General features: G+C 44.8%; 1 protein-coding gene and 1 long non-coding RNA gene across 2 annotated transcripts in view; one reads left to right on the top strand and one right to left on the bottom strand.

Annotated features, from left to right (window-relative positions):
- Positions 1–17118, top strand: part of LOC121890466 — a 150082-nt gene that overhangs the window by 55796 nt on the left and 77168 nt on the right. The window lies entirely within an intron of this gene.
- Positions 1–17118, bottom strand: part of sox5 (SRY-box transcription factor 5) — a 92904-nt gene that overhangs the window by 15456 nt on the left and 60330 nt on the right. The window contains exons 7-9 of the mRNA XM_042402740.1: positions 13447–13573; positions 10357–10442; positions 1539–1703 (exon numbers count right to left, since the gene is read on the bottom strand). Coding sequence (XP_042258674.1) covers positions 1539–1703; positions 10357–10442; positions 13447–13573 — 378 coding nt within the window. The remainder of the gene's footprint in view (positions 1–1538; positions 1704–10356; positions 10443–13446; positions 13574–17118) is intronic.

The raw sequence follows: 17118 nt of genomic DNA, 5'->3' as shown, positions 1-17118 counted from the left end.
ATATACATGTCACTCACCCAAAGAGAGAGAGAGGGAGAGATTGAGAAAAGAAAAGAGAGTGTGTTAGAGAGAGACTGATAAAAGAAATCAAAAAAAAAAGAAAAGATTGACAGACAGAAGAGAACGAAAGGAAACCCTGCAAACTGCTTATCTAATGTTTCTCTCTCCATGTTCACAAACAGTGCTACAACACGGGGCAGTATCACCAAAAAAGCACTGCGGTCATTCAGCCATTTTGGCTCCATGGAGCCTGTCTGGGTCCACGTGGGTCCACAACCCAGTCAAACACTCCTGCTGGACTGGGGAGGCCATTACGGCTCCTCACTGCCCCTCCACCACAGGCCGCAGCACTTGCCTGTCAGCCCAACTCCATATATATGGTAATAAGACGTGTGTCGGTGGTAGCGCGCGAGTGTGATGGAGGTGTAAGGAATGATTGTTGGAAAAGGGAGCAGGGGTTCAAGCTCTGGGGTCAAACACAAGCTTTAATCTGCACCATGAGCTTGTCCCAACAGTGTGTGTGTTTGTTTGTCCGATTAAGAACGATGTGGAAAAGGAGAGTAGAAAGGAAGTTGGGAAACTTTTATTTATGTGATAAAATGTGGGGTTAGCACACATTTGAATTCAGATTGTCAAACTCTGTGGGATTGTGATAGTAGTGTTGTCCCACAACAACTTCAGTCCTGTGTTTGTGTGTGTGTGTTGATTGATGACTGACCACTATACCTGTGGGGGGTCCTAGGGTGGGCACACAGAATGGCAGGGGGCGTGGGGGTTATGTGTGTGTGTGTACGGGTGGGGGGAGGTGGGTCAGGGTCCCAAAGGCCAACCAGATATTCATAGAATTCCACTTGGATGGACACAAGCCTTCCCTTCGCCCCTATTGGGCAGCCAGCCGAGAAAATGGCACAAATACCAATACATCCTCAAGTCCACCGCGACCACATACCAGCTGGAGTTTTGTGATAAAGTTGCAGTGTTTGATTTCCAAATATGACTGTAAGTTTTGTCAGGGGGAAGTCGTATCGGGGCGTGCATTAGCATGAGGAGCTGACTGTTGCTCAGGATGCTTGTTTGATTGCAGAAAAAAAAAAGGGATTTGGGATAAAATGCAGTCTTCAAACATGCTTGGAAACACATTCTCGGGTCATGCACTGCAGTGAAACAGTCTCAGACATTCACTCTCTCAGTGTGTGTTGTAACACTAGAAAGGCCAAAGTGTACTGAGTTGCACTGCAAAAACTTTCCATTTTTCTGTCATTTCTGTTTATAATTGTATCTTGAAACATGACAAAAATAACTCGGTAAGAAGGATGTTTGGTGGCTAATTTGAATTTTAGAAATGTAAGTTTTCAGCTTTAATGTCCTTTTAATGTTATTTACTGGATTGGACATTTAAAAATGACCAATTTGTGGTTAATAGTGGCCTTCCGCTCTTGTTATCCAACTCTCAAACCCCCAAATCCACAGGCATTTCTAGTATTAAACACACAAACATGCACACTCACACTTACGGAGGCCTTCGCTCTTTTCCTTACCTTGGTCTTGTTTGGTGGCGGGGAGCTGCGGACCTTGTCGCTCTGTGAGTGTGTGTTGGTGGGTGGGGAGTGTGTGCCCAGGTTGGCTTGGGGTGGCAGGCTGCCTCCGTGCTGCTTGGCCCCTGGGGAAACCTGCATGGCCGCCAGCTGAGCTGCGTACAACTGCTGCAAGGTCAGAGAGACAGGTAGAGAGACAGACGGAAGTAAAGTCGTGGGGGAGGGGGAGGGGGGGCAGGGACAGAAAGGAGGGAGAGTGGTAAGAAAAGAAGAAGAGGGGAGAAAAGAGAGGGGAGGAGGCAAAACAGGGAGAAGAAAAGGGGCAACATGAATAAATGAATACTCGAAAGCACACAAACAAAAAAGAAGACGCCGGCTAAAAAGCTCTGGAAGAAGAGGCCATTAGTGGCCCGGTCTCTGTTTGTGTGTGACAGAGAGAGATAGAGAGGGACATCTCCACTGTCACCCCCCCCCCACTCTCACCCCATGGGAGAAGCGCTAACAGCCACTCTGACAGGCCTAGAGATGGCCATGTCCCCTCCAGGTGCATCGTGGGAGAAAGGGAAAACATTCCGGCTATCGAGGTCACGCCGGAGAGCCCGGCTCTTGCTCAAGGTGAAAAAAAAAAAGTGATGATGGTGGTGAGAGAAAGAGAGGAAAATTTGTGATCTACATGCCAGATGGGACATGCCAGAAGTGTCTTGTGCCCCTGCGATGTTTCTAATGTACTGACAATAAGATGCAAAAACACATACAAACGCCATAAATTAGCTGTCAAATAAAGATAAATAGATTCAATAACTGTTGTGGGAAACAAAAAAACAGGTTTCCCTATTCTTATTTATGTATTTAATTAATTTCCAATTAAATAAAAGCATTATGGCTTGAGCTGCTATGGTGTGAACATACTCGGGGAATATTTATGCAATACCATTGTATCACACAAAACAGTCTCTGGCCAGTATTTCCACAGCAACAGACACAGCATAATATTCACAACTTGGAAGGATCTTCAATATTCATAAATGCCTCTTTCTGTCTCTCTATCTTCCTCCTCAAAATCATCCTGCAAAGCTCAATTACTTTCATGTCGGCTAATACAAATCTCCAAGACGCCGTTTTGTTTTCTCAGAATTGTTATTCCCTCTTCTGAAGAACAACAGAACGGTTGTTTTGCAAGAAGTAACTGATGTGTTGTTTTTGAATAGTTATAATTGTTATTATTTATTTCTGGTGGAAGATTTTTCTGGAAGAAGACCATCCTTTTTTTTTTTTTTTTTTTTTTTTTTTAGTTTAACTTCCGTCCTTCTGTTGGCGCTTGGCTGCCGGCCATTGGCGTCAAACAAAGGCTGGTTTATGCAAATGGACAAGGAAGAGATGCTGTCACTGCTATTTCTCTCTCTCTCTCTGTCTGTTTGTACCTCTCTCTATCTGTCTTGACAGCCACATTAGCTCTTGCTCTCCTCTGCTATCTTAAATAAAGACATTTATCTCTTTTTATACAAACAAGAAGAAAAAAAAATTAGACATTCAAACTGGCAGCACACACATGCACAAAGAAGTTCTTTTTGGAAGAAACTCATATTTGAATTTGAAATAATCTCCGCCTGACTGTCACTCACGTGTGGGAATAACAATATTAACTGTCCCACACTGCAACCGCCTTGTAAAAGCTGCATGTTTGAATTCTGAAACTGAGGTGCTGATTTAATAAATTAACAGTTATGGAGAAAAGAAGGCTCTGCACACTTAAGTGGCTTTATGAGTAAATACTTGTGTTGGAGTGTACAGAGCCTTCTTTTCACCATATTGGATTTTTGGGCCTTCTTGCCCCTTTGCATTATGAAAGAATTTCTTCTTCACTGCATCTCAGACAGTATAGATTCATCAAGTCCGTTTTGGAGCTAAATCCGTTCCCAGAGTGTCAGCATCTGCCGCTGTTACAGACACCGAGGGGAACAGTAATAATTGAGGCACATACAGTAGACGGGGTGTGCTGCTGCTGATGTGGAAATCAGCGGGAGATCGGTCATGCTCTGGCGAGTTACATGGACGCGGCGTGGAGGACCAGCTCACTGAGATCAGATCAGCCTCTGCTCGCTCATTTCTCTTCAATTAGCTGCACTGTGGCTCCTGGAAGAAGGGGGAGGAGGGGGGGTGGAAGGGGGGGCTGCAGCCGAGCATGAACACCCTTCACTGTGCTCCCAGCCCCCCCTCCTTTCCCTACCAGCCAAACCCCCTAGCGAGTGGACCACAGGCGGTGTGTGTGTGTGTGTGTGTGTGTGTATGTGTGTGTGTCCTGCCATATTCGGACCAGTGGTTCAAAGGCCTCTTTATTTGCGGAGTGAATTGAGTTCCATTACAAGGCCAGCTCCCGTCACTCAAAGCCTGCTCAATGGGCCGGCGAGCAATGACACACACACACACACACACACGCTCACGAGCTCGCTCGCTCTCTCACACACACACACACACACACACACATACACAGTACAGAGGGCAGAGGCACTGTGGAGTGCGCCCAGAGCGTCGCCACAACGACATGCATGTCAACAAACAGGAAGTGACAGCGCAAAGCCCCCTGGGGTGACTGGAGGAGCGAACACACAGGCGCAGGGACACACACACACACACACACACAGCAACACAATGAGTGAGAGGGGGGGAAAATGCAATCGTAGTTGCAGGATGAGACTAAGGAATTTGAAATGTCACTCACTAGCCAGGCATACTGCTGAGCTGTGTGTGTGTGTGTATGTGTGTGTGTGGATCCCCTCTTCTCTCTGTGTGTCCGTTTGAACTGTTAAGACCTGCTTTTCACTCTTTTTGTCCTTAATCCCCTAATGTGAGACCAGCGCTAACACATCTTCATGCGTTTGTCTGTGTATGTGCACGTGAGCGTGTCTAGTGGTCAGCATGTGCTTGTCACATGACACCCCCCACTTGTGTGTGTGTGTGTATGTGTGTGTGCATGTATGCGTGCACACATGTAAACATGTCCAGTCTGAGCTGTATTGACGAGAGATCAAAAGGTGATGTGTGACTATTGGTGTTCCCTGAGTGAAGATATAGGGGTGATGGTTTGTTATTAGTATTATTGACACTGTGTGTGTGTGTGTGTGTGTGTGTGTGTGTGTGTGTGTGTGTGTGTGTGTGTGTGAGAGTACACTCATCTTACTGACACACACACACACACACACACACACACACACTCACATAAAGCTGTGTCCATTCTATTGTCATGCTGTTTTTCCTGTCATCTTAGTAGGTGGGGATCGGTGTGTGTTTTTGTGTGTGTGTGTGTGTGTGTATGTGTCTTCTTGGTCAATAATCTGCAGCTTTAGTCAGATTACCAGCTCGCCTGCTCTTTGTTGTCAGAGTTAGCGGCGCTTCAGAGCAGTCTGAGCTCTATTGTTTACATGGACACCAAGGACTATTGTATGGATCTTAATGGATTCTTCTCTGTCTGTCTGTCTGTCTGTCTGACTTCCTGTCTGTCTGACCATGTTTTTTTCCACTTGTGGGGTGTTTTGGCACTGAGAGACAAAAAAGAAATGAAGCAAGCATGGACTTAATTGTGAGTTAGAGGCGTTCGACACAAACACTTCCCTGTCTTTACGTCTTATCGGCCTCTCTTTCAATTTGTCTCTTTTGCTTTTGAGCCTCTCTTTGTTCTCTGCTCTTCTGTGACGGGACCAACGGCTTCATTTAAGTAACTGAAACGTATTTGTGATTGAACAAAGCAATAAATAAAATAACAACCCACATAGGAACATGAATACAGTGGTCAAGTTTAGATAAAGTCATTGTACTGCCTTCCTTATACCTTTATGGTATAGCTTCTGGGGAATTTAGTTTAACAGCAAATATCTGAGTTATTTGGATTATTTTTTCTTCGTGCTCCCTTTAGAAAGATGACAAAAATGAACCAAAAAGAAGTTATTTTTCACTTTACCTTTGCTGAAATACTTATAGTGAATTACATGTTGTTGCAATTGCTGGTATTACTTAAACACTCCAACCTGAACTTTTAGTTTTGAAATATAATCACAAAAGTAGAAACAAACAAAAAACCAAGACTAACAGCCAATAAAGGAAGTATAACTGACTTTTACAAACCACATGTATGTTGAAAAATCATTTTCTTTTACTCATTATCTGTTCGGAAATGGTGTTAAGGCGGAATTTGCTCAACTGTAGTCACCTATCTCTGCTGCGTATTGATTTCACATTGATCCCACGCTGCTATCACGAAATGGCATTTCCTTGAAACTCTGAGAGGCCCGTACGGCCGAGAAGGAGATATCAACACTGAAGCAATTCTCACATCTGAGAAAATGCTTTGCTGCGCTCTTTCTCTCCTCCAGATAAGGTTTTGTGGGAGAAACAAGTTGCTCGATTGATTTCTCGTTTACCTTCCCTCATCTGTCCCTGTCTCTGTTTTTTTTTTTTTTTTTTTCACCCCCTCTTTCTTTTTTCTCTCCCCCTCCTGTCCCTCCCTTCCTCCGCCTGCCCGCCTGCCCGTCCGTTGTTCGTCCGTCCATCTCTCCGGTGTACAGTGCGGTAATCCAGGACAATATGTTCCAACATCTGCCTCTCCATATGATGCCTGACCCACGCCATTGACCCTCTTTATACCGCGCTGCACACACACACACACACATTTTCTCCCTCACACACACACACACACACACATCCACACTTTTCTCCTCCACTTACCTCCATCCCCCCATCTCTCTTTCTCTCTGTTTATCCTTTTAACTGATCATCCCTCTAAATACCTCTCTCATACCTCTGCCTTTTCATCTTGTCTTTATCACCAATCTCTCTCTCTCTCTCTCTTGCCTGGATAAGTGCATTTTTCTTTCATCTCAGCTCTCTGTCTGTCCTTCCCAGTCCATTTGTGCGATGTGGATAATATCAATAATATCAAGGGTCAATAGGGAGCCAGATTAACATGCTCTAATGCACAATGTCACACTCATCCCCCAGATTAAGATGCTAAATGCCAACCTTGTACACTCCAAAGCCTCCATTGCCTTGAAAAACATTCTGTGGAGGATTCTGTGTTAAGCTCCCATTGACTGTAAGAGCTACTCTGTTGATTTCTATGGTGGATGTTTCAAACATAGAAAGAGCTTTAAATCATTGAGAGATTAATACATTTTTTTTCTAAGAACTGCACTTCACTCAAAGCCATGCTTTTGAGAGTTTTCATCTCAGTCTGCTTTCTTTCTATGTATACAGTTTTTAAACTGTGCAATGAGGTCACGCGTCATTATGCCTCACTGACATCCATCTTTATATTTATTCCTATCCCAAAGAAGAAGAAATTTTCAAGTTAAAGGCATAAAAAAAATGTTTGTGGCATAATATCAGGATATCCTAATAAATCTGTCTGCGTTTTATCTAAATGTACATATATTTTTTTGAGCTTATGTCATGAATTGTGACTCTTTCTGTTTAATTGAGATTCTGGTGATTTGTCCTTATTCAGTCTGTGCAAGTCTAGATCTCTAAAGGGACAATCCACCAATTTGTGGTGGAGGAAGCCTTCCAAAAGCTTTTCCAAAATGTCATGTGATGATGTCACCAGGGTTATTTCAGCTCGGGCTTTTTTAAAATCAGAAAGCCTACATCTAAAATTAGTACCGTCGAGTACAGACATGGGCATGTACCAGGCAGGAAGGCTCTAACAAAAGAAGCTAATGAGTTGCATTAAGGCAAATGTAATAGTTTTTTTTGGGCTAGACCGATACTTGAGATGAAGTCAGGACATCTCAGTACATATTTTTGATGTTGTATAGTATAAGGGTGTGTGCTCCCTACAGTGATACCATTGTATCAGTTGTCCATGTGAGTAAGTCTATTAAAGCCTGTTGAAAGTACTGAGGCGCCAAAGGTCATGACCTGGACCAGATTACATTGTCTCCTTTCATTGCCTGATATAGGAAACCCACTGTGACATATGTGTTGCATATAACTAAAACAATTTTAGCCTTTTTCATATTTGTACCAGGTTACATAGTTCTTCTGTGGACTGGGAACATTTCCTGACTTCTTTTCAAAACTCTTTGGATAAAGAAATTAAGATTATATCAGTTTTAAACTACACGCATCACACAGGGGACATTGCGTGAGGGTAACCTGACAGCAACACATTACCAAGTGTGTACAAATAATTAACACTACACACTATAACGGCTGTGTGTGTGAGTGTGTGTATGTGTGTTTCCATGCATTCTTGAATGCAGCTGGGAGTTTATTGTGTACTGTATCTGAAAATCTTTCATTTTCTATATCTAATTGTGTGTGTGTCTGGACTAAGTGGGTTCGCTTGCGCCCTGTCTGCCAAACCACTGTGTTGCCGTGGCGACCTGAGGCCCCAGCTAACCGCCGTGTCTCATCTCGGCGACGGAAACACCTCCTTATCAAATGAGGGCGCAGAGACGATCCCAAAGGAAATCCGTCCACATTGAGACATCTGTACTTGTGTTAGCCTCGGCAAATCTCTTTCTTTCTGACAAAGCCTTAATCTCAACTTGTGACTGTGTGTTTGTGTGTGTGTGTGTGTGTGTGTGTGTGAGCGTGCATGTGGATGGATGTGTGCTTCTCTGGGAGGATTGTAAGAAGGAAATCTGCTAGTGAGATGTTTTTTTGCACTTGTTATGTCCTCTCGCCCCTCCCTGCTGGTGAAAAAAAAAAAAAAAAATCCAATTGCAAGGTGGACAAAGCCGTTGATTTTGAGTGAGTCTGAACACAGTCGAACATATGGACGGCTAGATTGAAGCAGTGATAACAGCACTGAGGACATTATTCTCGGGCTAAACACACAAACGCGCGCACACACACACACACACACACCGTACACTCGCACGCACGCACACAAAGCGAGTAATAATGAAATCAGTGACGACAGCGGGGTCCGTTCTCCATGATAGAATTACACAGCTATTCTATTCTCCCTGTAGTGTCTAGCATATGGGGCAGCACGTTTGGCTGACAGGTGCAAATGTATTACACACACTCTGCCTAACCTTTAACCCATATTTTCCCATCATTCCCTGTGTGTGAGAGCGGTAAGTGAAAAAGATGTGCTCTCCCCCGGTTAATATACATGAAAATATGTGTGTCAATGCAGCTGTTTATGTGTGTGTGTGTGTGTGTGTGTGTGTGTGAGCATGTGCGTCATATTTTATGATAATGCGTGTCAGGGAGCCGGGCGGCGAGGGGGGGGGGGGGGCAAGTTCAGCCTGTACCGAGGCCGAGCCCAACACTGGAGGTTAATGTGTTTCAGACAGGCAACTGAGAGGACGCCCGCGCAAGCTCTTAACCCCAGGGAGAGGGGGGCCCCAAAGCCCACGTGGATCCGAGTGGAAGTATGTGAGGTCTGGTCGTGTATGTTTGTCTGCGTGGGTGGGGGGGTGAGGGGAGGGGAGAGTTGGAGGGAGAAAGTGAGCGTATGAGCGGTGATCCTGCGGGTCAGGATTACCGAGCGATAGGCCACTTATTCTAAATATGCAGACAGGAAAAGGACCAAAGTCAGACTCATCCTCCTCTTAAGTGGGATAACAGATGTTGACTCAGTTTTTTACTGTTTTCCCTCTCTGTTTTTGTGTGTGTGTGTGTGTGTGTGTGTGTGATCTCTGTTCTGCTTTCTTGCTTCTTCACTGTTTGGCTTCCAGATTTACGACACGGTTGCAGAGCAAACAAGCAGACCACTTTCTCGAACTTACTGTATGAATGCATATACTGACCCTTTAAACCTGCGTGGCTTAAAATTGTAAGAGACCCAATCGAATTGTCTTGATTCGATTTGGAAGATGCCCATTTTTCATCATTCTAAAGCTTAGTCTAAGTCTGGTTCCATCTCAAAATGAGAAAAAACAACCAAAAAAAAATCTAATTGTCAACTGTCACCGATTCTTATTTGAAATTTGTAGCATAAAAACATGCTTGGCTCGTAGCTGCGAACCTCAGCTTTGATGTACATCGCTGCTTGTGGCAGGAAAATAGAGCCAGATCCTTATTTTTCTTTTGTGTCGTACAGCTAGCCAATCACAGCCCTCGATGAAACAAAACATTGGCTTTAAAATTCAAGTGAAATTTTGTGACTTTTGAACCAGGGTGAGTCAAGAGAAGGCTCTGTCTGAAAACGCTTCCTTCTTTGTGTGTTCGGGCGCATGTGTTAAGACAGGACAAAACACAATCATCATGTTGATCATGAAGATAACCAAACAGTCAAATCACATTCTGCCTCTGTGTCATCTCTGACTTCAACCCCGTTTACTTCCCGTAGCAGGACGGAGCCGAAGGCCAGGGTTACTCTTGTCGATTCTGTGTGATTTTTGAGCTCTGATCATGAAGATCTGTTTTTATGAGATCACTTCACTGTCCAAACTTTGGCTGAAAGTGACAGCTGTGCACCCCCTACCCCACAACCCCCCCCTCCACCCCCTCGCCCCCTGTGGCAGTGTTTGTGGTCTTGTATAGCTCAGTGGGCAGTGCGTGATGTGAACACTGTCAGCAATGAGGGATTTATTCCCACTGGGACCACCCAAGTGAAAAGGAAAACTGCATGTTTTGCTGCCATAAATCATCAATACGTGATATCCAAACAGTTCCAGTAGTTGTTGTAATTAACTGTATATATTTGGCCCATAAATCTGCCTCATCCATATGAGAATCTCTCTACTTTTTCAACCAAACCTAACACTTGTATGAAGCCAGCTAGTTCCCCTCCTCCCTCTACTCCCCCTCTCTTATTCCTTCAGTCCCTCTTAGAGTGAGTGGACACTTATTAATACTAATGCTGTCTTACCTGGAGCTGTAGGGGTCCCAAGCCTGGTGTGGCAGCAGCAGCAGCAGCCATTGTTGTGGGGATGAGCTGGAGAGGGTAAGGGTCACCTGAAGAAAACAATAGATCACATTTTTTTAGCATCTATTATATTCATATCAAATCAAAAGCAGTGATTGGTTATGCTGCATTTTTACACACCAGTGTCACATGACATTTAGAATGAACCAGAGCAAGTTAAAATGATAAAAATAAACAATCCTTCTTCTCTATCTCCATCCATTTCTGTCTGCATGTGCATCCCCTCCCTTTCCCTTCACCCTGTTTTTTCTTATCCCTCTCATCCCACCTTCGTCCCTCACTTTCCCCTCGCCTCACCCCCATCAACCCCCCTCCCACCACCACCTGAGTCCCTCTTTGCAGCTGTTAAAGCCGTCCTTTGTGTGCGCTGCCGGTAGGGCCTTAATGAAAAGCCTGATTGTGTGTCCTCCTCCTTAATACCCCCTGACAAAGAGCAGCGAGGTGAGGGGATTCTGATAAAGCCGGCCCCAGCGCCGTAATTAAGAGCCGCCACTGCCGATTGCTGCTCTCTCCTCTCTCTTTTTTTTTTCTCTCTCTCTCTCTCTCTCTCAACTGTCTGTTCTCCTGCTTTGTTGGGAGAGTGCTGCTTTCAGTCTCCTACTTTCTGCTTTCCTTCTTGTTGTCATCTTTCTCTCTTCACGAGCTACTCTCCACCTCTCCGTCTCCGTCTCTCCCACCCAACCCCCCCCCCTCTGTCAGGGATGATAAATCAAGAGATAGATGGACGACCAGGGCGGAGGAGATGACAGAAGTGCAGGGAGAAAGAAACAGAGGAAAAGGACGAGTGTGGATTATTAGTGACCAGGTGCAGATAGGCCGTGCTGTAATTACTCCGAGAGAAAGAAAAGGGGAGAGAGAAAGGTCAGAGATGAGGGGAGGAGGAGGGGGAGGGTGGTGGCAGATAGAGGAGAGGAAATATGAAGTAAATTTGAATTTGTCCAGAATTAAGTAATACTGACTAGAAAGTGCTTGTTTACAGTACTGGTTTGCATTTGGACATGCCCACTAACCAAAATACAGTACATGGAGGTCAGACTATCACACAGAGCAGACTTCATTCTTCATGAAGACTTGGGAATGTTCTCAGGGCTTGACCTTGCATTTCTGACCTGAACCTTCAGCACAGCGGTCAGCCTCTTGGCTGGATCAGGACCTTCTATTGTGTGTATGTGCCCATGTAAATGAGTGTGAGTGTACATGTGTCCTAGCTTGGCATAAGCCAGACTTTCCTTCCGACATATTTTCCCATATAACTTGGTTCTTAAAAAAAAACCCAAAGCTGAGACATACTTTTCTCCAACGGGGAGGGAGGGCAGGAGGGATTAAAGAATTATTTCAGGACTGTGTATTCTAGGAGATGGGTCTTTCCTCCTCGCTCCCTAGACAAACATGAGCTGGGTGGATATTTATGCTCCTCCTGGGGGTCGCTGTAACAAAAGGGAGAAGGACGGAGGAAAGCAAACATGTTGCTCTTGGCTTGGGGACAGCGACCTCGGCGGATGAGGCTGAGATTTCTCACTGGCAAACAGACTAAAGACGGGAGACGGATCCAGGGAAGCGAGATGCAAAAACGTCATCAGTTTCACGTGGGTGTGGATTTTTACTTTTTCAAATGCTTAAATGCATTTCAGCATCATCTTTGAAGCATTTAAAAATTACATGACATGCACAGTAGTGCAAAGGTCACATTTGAAAAAAACCACATGCATTTAGGATTCGACCATGTAAATCTTAGTCAAAATCAGGTTTTTCATTTTTTTTCAGCATGTCATACCTAAAAATGTAGCTCTATTTTGCACGTATTTAGTTTTTACTGTCCAAGATTGCTAACAAAAAGTTCTCACAAACCTTAACAGTCACATTTAGCTTGGACAATAGAAAAATTGTGTTACTGTTCAACAAGTGTTAAAACATGACAGCCACTGAGTGCAGACCTACATACACTCTGTGGATAAAATCTATTCATATCTTCAAAGCTATGAAGTGCCGTGAGAATATGTCAGAGCACAATGCTACACATGTCCTATTTAGAGCTACAGCACCAAACTACATCAACTCACAACAACTTTGAAAGTTGCCAGAGAGTTTTCTCAGGGGCGGCTCAGCCTGGCACAGCGTGCCAGTCTGGTTGGAGTTGGCGGAGGCAGTGAAAAGACAAGCCCACCACTTGACAGGGTATTTACGTGGGCAGTGGGCGTGGGTGAAGATGGCACTAATTAAAATGAAATGGACTTGTTTGGGAAGCTGTGAAACTCTAAAGGGGGGGGCGGCGAGGGGGGAGCAGGACTCATCACGCACTAGCTCGGGTTTGCGTGCACGCTCATATATCTGTGTCGAAGTATTTGTCTTTTTTTGTGTGTTTGCAGTACCACAAAGCCGTCTCTGGCTGCCTGGACGTTTGTGTGTGTGTGTGTGTGTGTGTTAGTGTGTGTGGGCTGTGTTGGAAACATGTTCTGGCTGCGTCCCGTGTTAATGTGAGGAGAACCTGGGGCAGGTCACATCACCACCCTCCCTCCCCCCATTCTGCTAACCCCCCCCCACAGTGCATTTATTCCCAGCATCCCCTTGGCAAGCACCCACCCTTCTCTCTCCCTCTTTCTCTGTCTCTGTCTCTCTCTCTCTATCATGGTAAACAACACATTGCCACACAGCCGGAGCGTGATAGCCAAAAAAAAAAAAAAAAAAGACCTGCAGGACGCCTGCATTTTGTTGCTTTTATATATCAAAAAATAGACAAGACAAAAGGAAGGAGCCAAAAGGACTGAGCGAGAGAGGGAGATAAAGAGAGAGAGATTGAGAGTGTAAACAGGAAGGGTGTATTTGGACTGGTTTTTCTATTAAGAGAGAGATGTTGTTGTAGGGGCGAGCTCGTCTTTTGGGAAACAATCTGACTCCTTGTGTGGGAAAACTCTGTTTCTACCTTGCTTGGTGAAAAACAATTGAATCATCACACATAAAAAAAAACAAACTACTTATACTCTGAAATTGGCACCGATTTAGGAATGTATGTAAGTGTATGTGGATGTCACTCACTGCAGCCAGGCTTGTAGTTGAAGCCAGGGGGCATGAGGAAGCCTTGCTGGGCTGCAGCCGCCGCCAGAGTCCTCTGGTCCGGAGGAAAGACAGGAATCATCAGCGGAGGGAGCTGGCCCTGGACCTGCTGATGAATGAGGATAAAGTCAGGAGAAGGAAGTATGAGAGGGAGCGAGGAAGGAAGGATGGAGAGAGAGAGAAGATAAATAGGGAGAAGGAAACAGATATAATCATTACCATCCGTACACTTAACGCCTCTTTGAGTAACCAACCTACAGTGATAAACGACATAAACATGCACTCAAAACAATATACACAATGATGCTAAAAATAGTGATGTGTGTGTGTAACTGATCCCAGAAAAAGCCTTAAGTGCCATTCTGAAGACAGTTACGGTTACATCCGAATTACATCATTTCTCACAATCATATGCATTCAGGCTCATATACATATATTCATGTAATATATATAGAACACACATATGACATCAGTCTACATAGACACCAATGAAGCCACACACACACACACACACACACACACACACAGTGTAAACACTCCATCTTCTCGATTCAAAGACAAAAGCGAGTCATAAGGACAGTTCACTAAACTCTCACAACAGCTGGCCCTTTCCTTTTATTTGGAAGATGATGTTCTCTCCCTCCTCCCCAATCACCCCCCCACCCCCCTACACCCCCCACCAACAACGCAAACACACACACACACACACACGCAGACACAACCGTCTCCGCGCGCCCGTCGGCAGAGAGCCATACGACTTCACAAGGTTTCCAGGATTTTAAAAGGAGAAGCAGAAAAAAGCTCCTCCGATGGGTGGCTTTGGCAGGAGAGAGAGAAAGAGAGAGAGGGAGACAGAAAGAGAGAGAGAAGTAGGAGACAGATGGTTGCACTAAACAGCGTTCTGCCAAAAACAACACACAAAGACTTGCGTGTGATGGACTGACTGACAGTTTGAGAGGAAAGATGGGAGAAGATGAGGAGAGAGGAAGTGAGGAGGAGGAGGAGGAGAGTGGAAAAAAGGTGAGAGAGGGAGGATAACAAGGCATCTTATCTCGCTCAAAAAGCTGAAGGATATTGCAGGTATGAAAAGAAAAAGTAGAAGAAGAGAGCCTTCATCACTTCTTCTCTTTTTCAGTACATTGATTTTTACATCTCAGTTGGATAAAACACATTTCTTGCCACATTTTTTGAAAATTTAATAATCTCACCAATTTAACTTTGGTTAAATAAGCGGTGTCTGCAGAGTATTTGTCCAATGTTGACATCATCCGTGTCTCTCAGACTTTTTGAAAGCTCCCTCAGAAGACACAGAAGACGCCTCAAGACGAGTAAACTGAACTTCACGTGTAAAATCAGTGGAATGCCCCTTTAAATCAAATCCCTGGTAGGGGCTTTAGGGCCTTTTGACCCGTCCTCCTGATTGCAAAGCACTTTGTCCGCTCCATCCCTCTTTACAACTCGTCTCCCCCTTCTTCCGTCTCTCTTACTTGCCAGGAGGGCGGAGGAGTAATGGCTGAATAGGATAATAGGCAGGTGAAAGCTGTTTGATGTGGAAAATTGATCTGGAATGATGGAAATGGCTAGAGATGGCTGCACAATCATAAGGATGCGGTGGTGCGGCGGTACAATCAGGTAATATCTCAGTGATATGGCCACTTGAAGCGGTTAGTGCTTGAGACAGGTAAAGAGAGAGAGAGAGAGAGAGAGAGGCTGCCTGTGTGTGTATACTCAAGTTTCCCTGGGCGTATGCATGCTTGTCTACAGTAAATACCTGTGTGTGTGTCTGTGTGTGTGTGTGTTTGCTTCCTCCCCCTCCTCCCGCTCCCGTGTGTCGGCATGCGGCAGCCAGCAGCACTGTAATCAAACTATCACAGCGCAGGGGAATAGCGCTCTCTTCAAGCGGCTCCTGTTTCCCCCCTTTACACCAAAAACAATAATTACTCCACCATTTTGGTTAACCATAAACCGCCGTGCTGCCTGCGCCGCGCGATCAGAAGGGAGAGGCGTTCCAGCGCGACGCTCGGACAGGACCCCCGCGGGGACGAATCACAGACAGAACAGTTCCGCTTTGCCTTTCAGGCCTAATTGGACATATGCTGGAGTGGAGCTGGCTAGCAGTGCTGTAATGTACCGTAGGGAGGAGAGAAGAGGAGAGGAGAGGAAACAAGAGAGGAGAGGAGTCTGTGGCAGCTGTAATACATACTGTACATAGACACACTGGCACATATACTACATGACGTCTGTGCGTGTGTGTGTGTGTGTGTGCGCACATGGCTTTGCTTTCTTTCCTTGCGACTGAAAATGAAAATATCACACTAGATCCTTAATAGCATCCCCGGCTTCTCCTCTCTATCTCTGCCTCTCTTTCTATCTCATAACAAAAAGCCTGCGCACAATAGGAAGACATTAATCAGCCTACAGAACTGTTGCACAATACATGTAAGTCTCCACAATGGGATAAGAAGATCAAGCAGTAGAAAAAAAAAAAAAGAAGAAAATGTGATGAGAAAGGCACAATGAAATGAGAAATATTCACATAGAAAAAGAGAGTGAGACAGAGAGTGGTTCATGGAGAATCATTCCCTCACATATGGTGCTGTTATAATAGTTGAGTTAGATATGTGTGTAACAGCTGCTGAGCTGCTGAGCGGCACCACTAGAGCCTCGCATGCTCACTGGCACACACACACACACACACGCTGACCTTCGAAGGGTAATTCACACAAACACACACGTATGAGGCAGAAAACATGGGTCAGCGCGAGTTGAGGCTAACAGGGAGAAACAAAGGACTCCAAAAAAACTACAAAACGTGTTTGTTCACAAGCGGATCATATGATATTAGAGGTGATCAGTCCCTCGTTGACCGCGGCCCCCCGCGCATTCCTTCTCATTTACGTTCCTTCACCATCTACAAAATGACTTAATCTGATGTTTCTCCTTATATTGGATATGCAATAATGCAATACCTTAAAGTGGATTATGACCCTCGTGATCATAATGTAAACTTTGAAACCAAGAAGGAGAAATGAGAGGGAGAGAGAGCTCTCCCAAATCAGAGAATCAGAGACAAAGCGAGGAACTAACAGGAGGAAAGAAAAGCCTGTGAGAGAAAGTGAGGTTGAGAGAAACACAGAGAGAGGCAAAGTGAGAGCGAGGCCAGATCTATCAGACAATCTCCAGATCCCACATAAAGGAAAAAGGCACATCTGAAACAGCAGGCGCTTTGGGGAATAATGCACTCCTCAGCTTCTCTTTCACATCAGGCCCAAAGCGAACATGAAAACCTACAACACACACAGACAAAACATCACGCTTGCTGCTACTGTAGACTGCCGACGTGGAGAATAAGGGGGCTTCGCTTTTTATCTGCGAACCCCTCCTCCACATCCAACAAAGAAACCTGAAACAAACAAAACTGGAACTCATTTGAGAAAAAAAAAAAAAGAAAATTCTAATTCTTTCTAATCAGTGATAACTGAATGCAAAACAAAGAAAAATACTCTGAGCAGAAAAAAAAAAAAAGAATATATAAAGATAAAGTGTGAAACTTTTTCCTGAGAACTTTCACAGGGGCAAAGAGGACAGAAAGAAAGAGAGAAGTCGACAATTCACCCTGGCGAGAGAACTTCTCAGGAAATAAACAGCAGATAG

Source organism: Thunnus maccoyii, chromosome 23 (assembly GCF_910596095.1).
Source record: "Thunnus maccoyii chromosome 23, fThuMac1.1, whole genome shotgun sequence".
Taxonomy (NCBI): domain Eukaryota; kingdom Metazoa; phylum Chordata; class Actinopteri; order Scombriformes; family Scombridae; genus Thunnus; species Thunnus maccoyii.
Note: the sequence above shows the minus strand (reverse complement) of the source record. Positions and strands in the feature narration are given on the sequence as shown.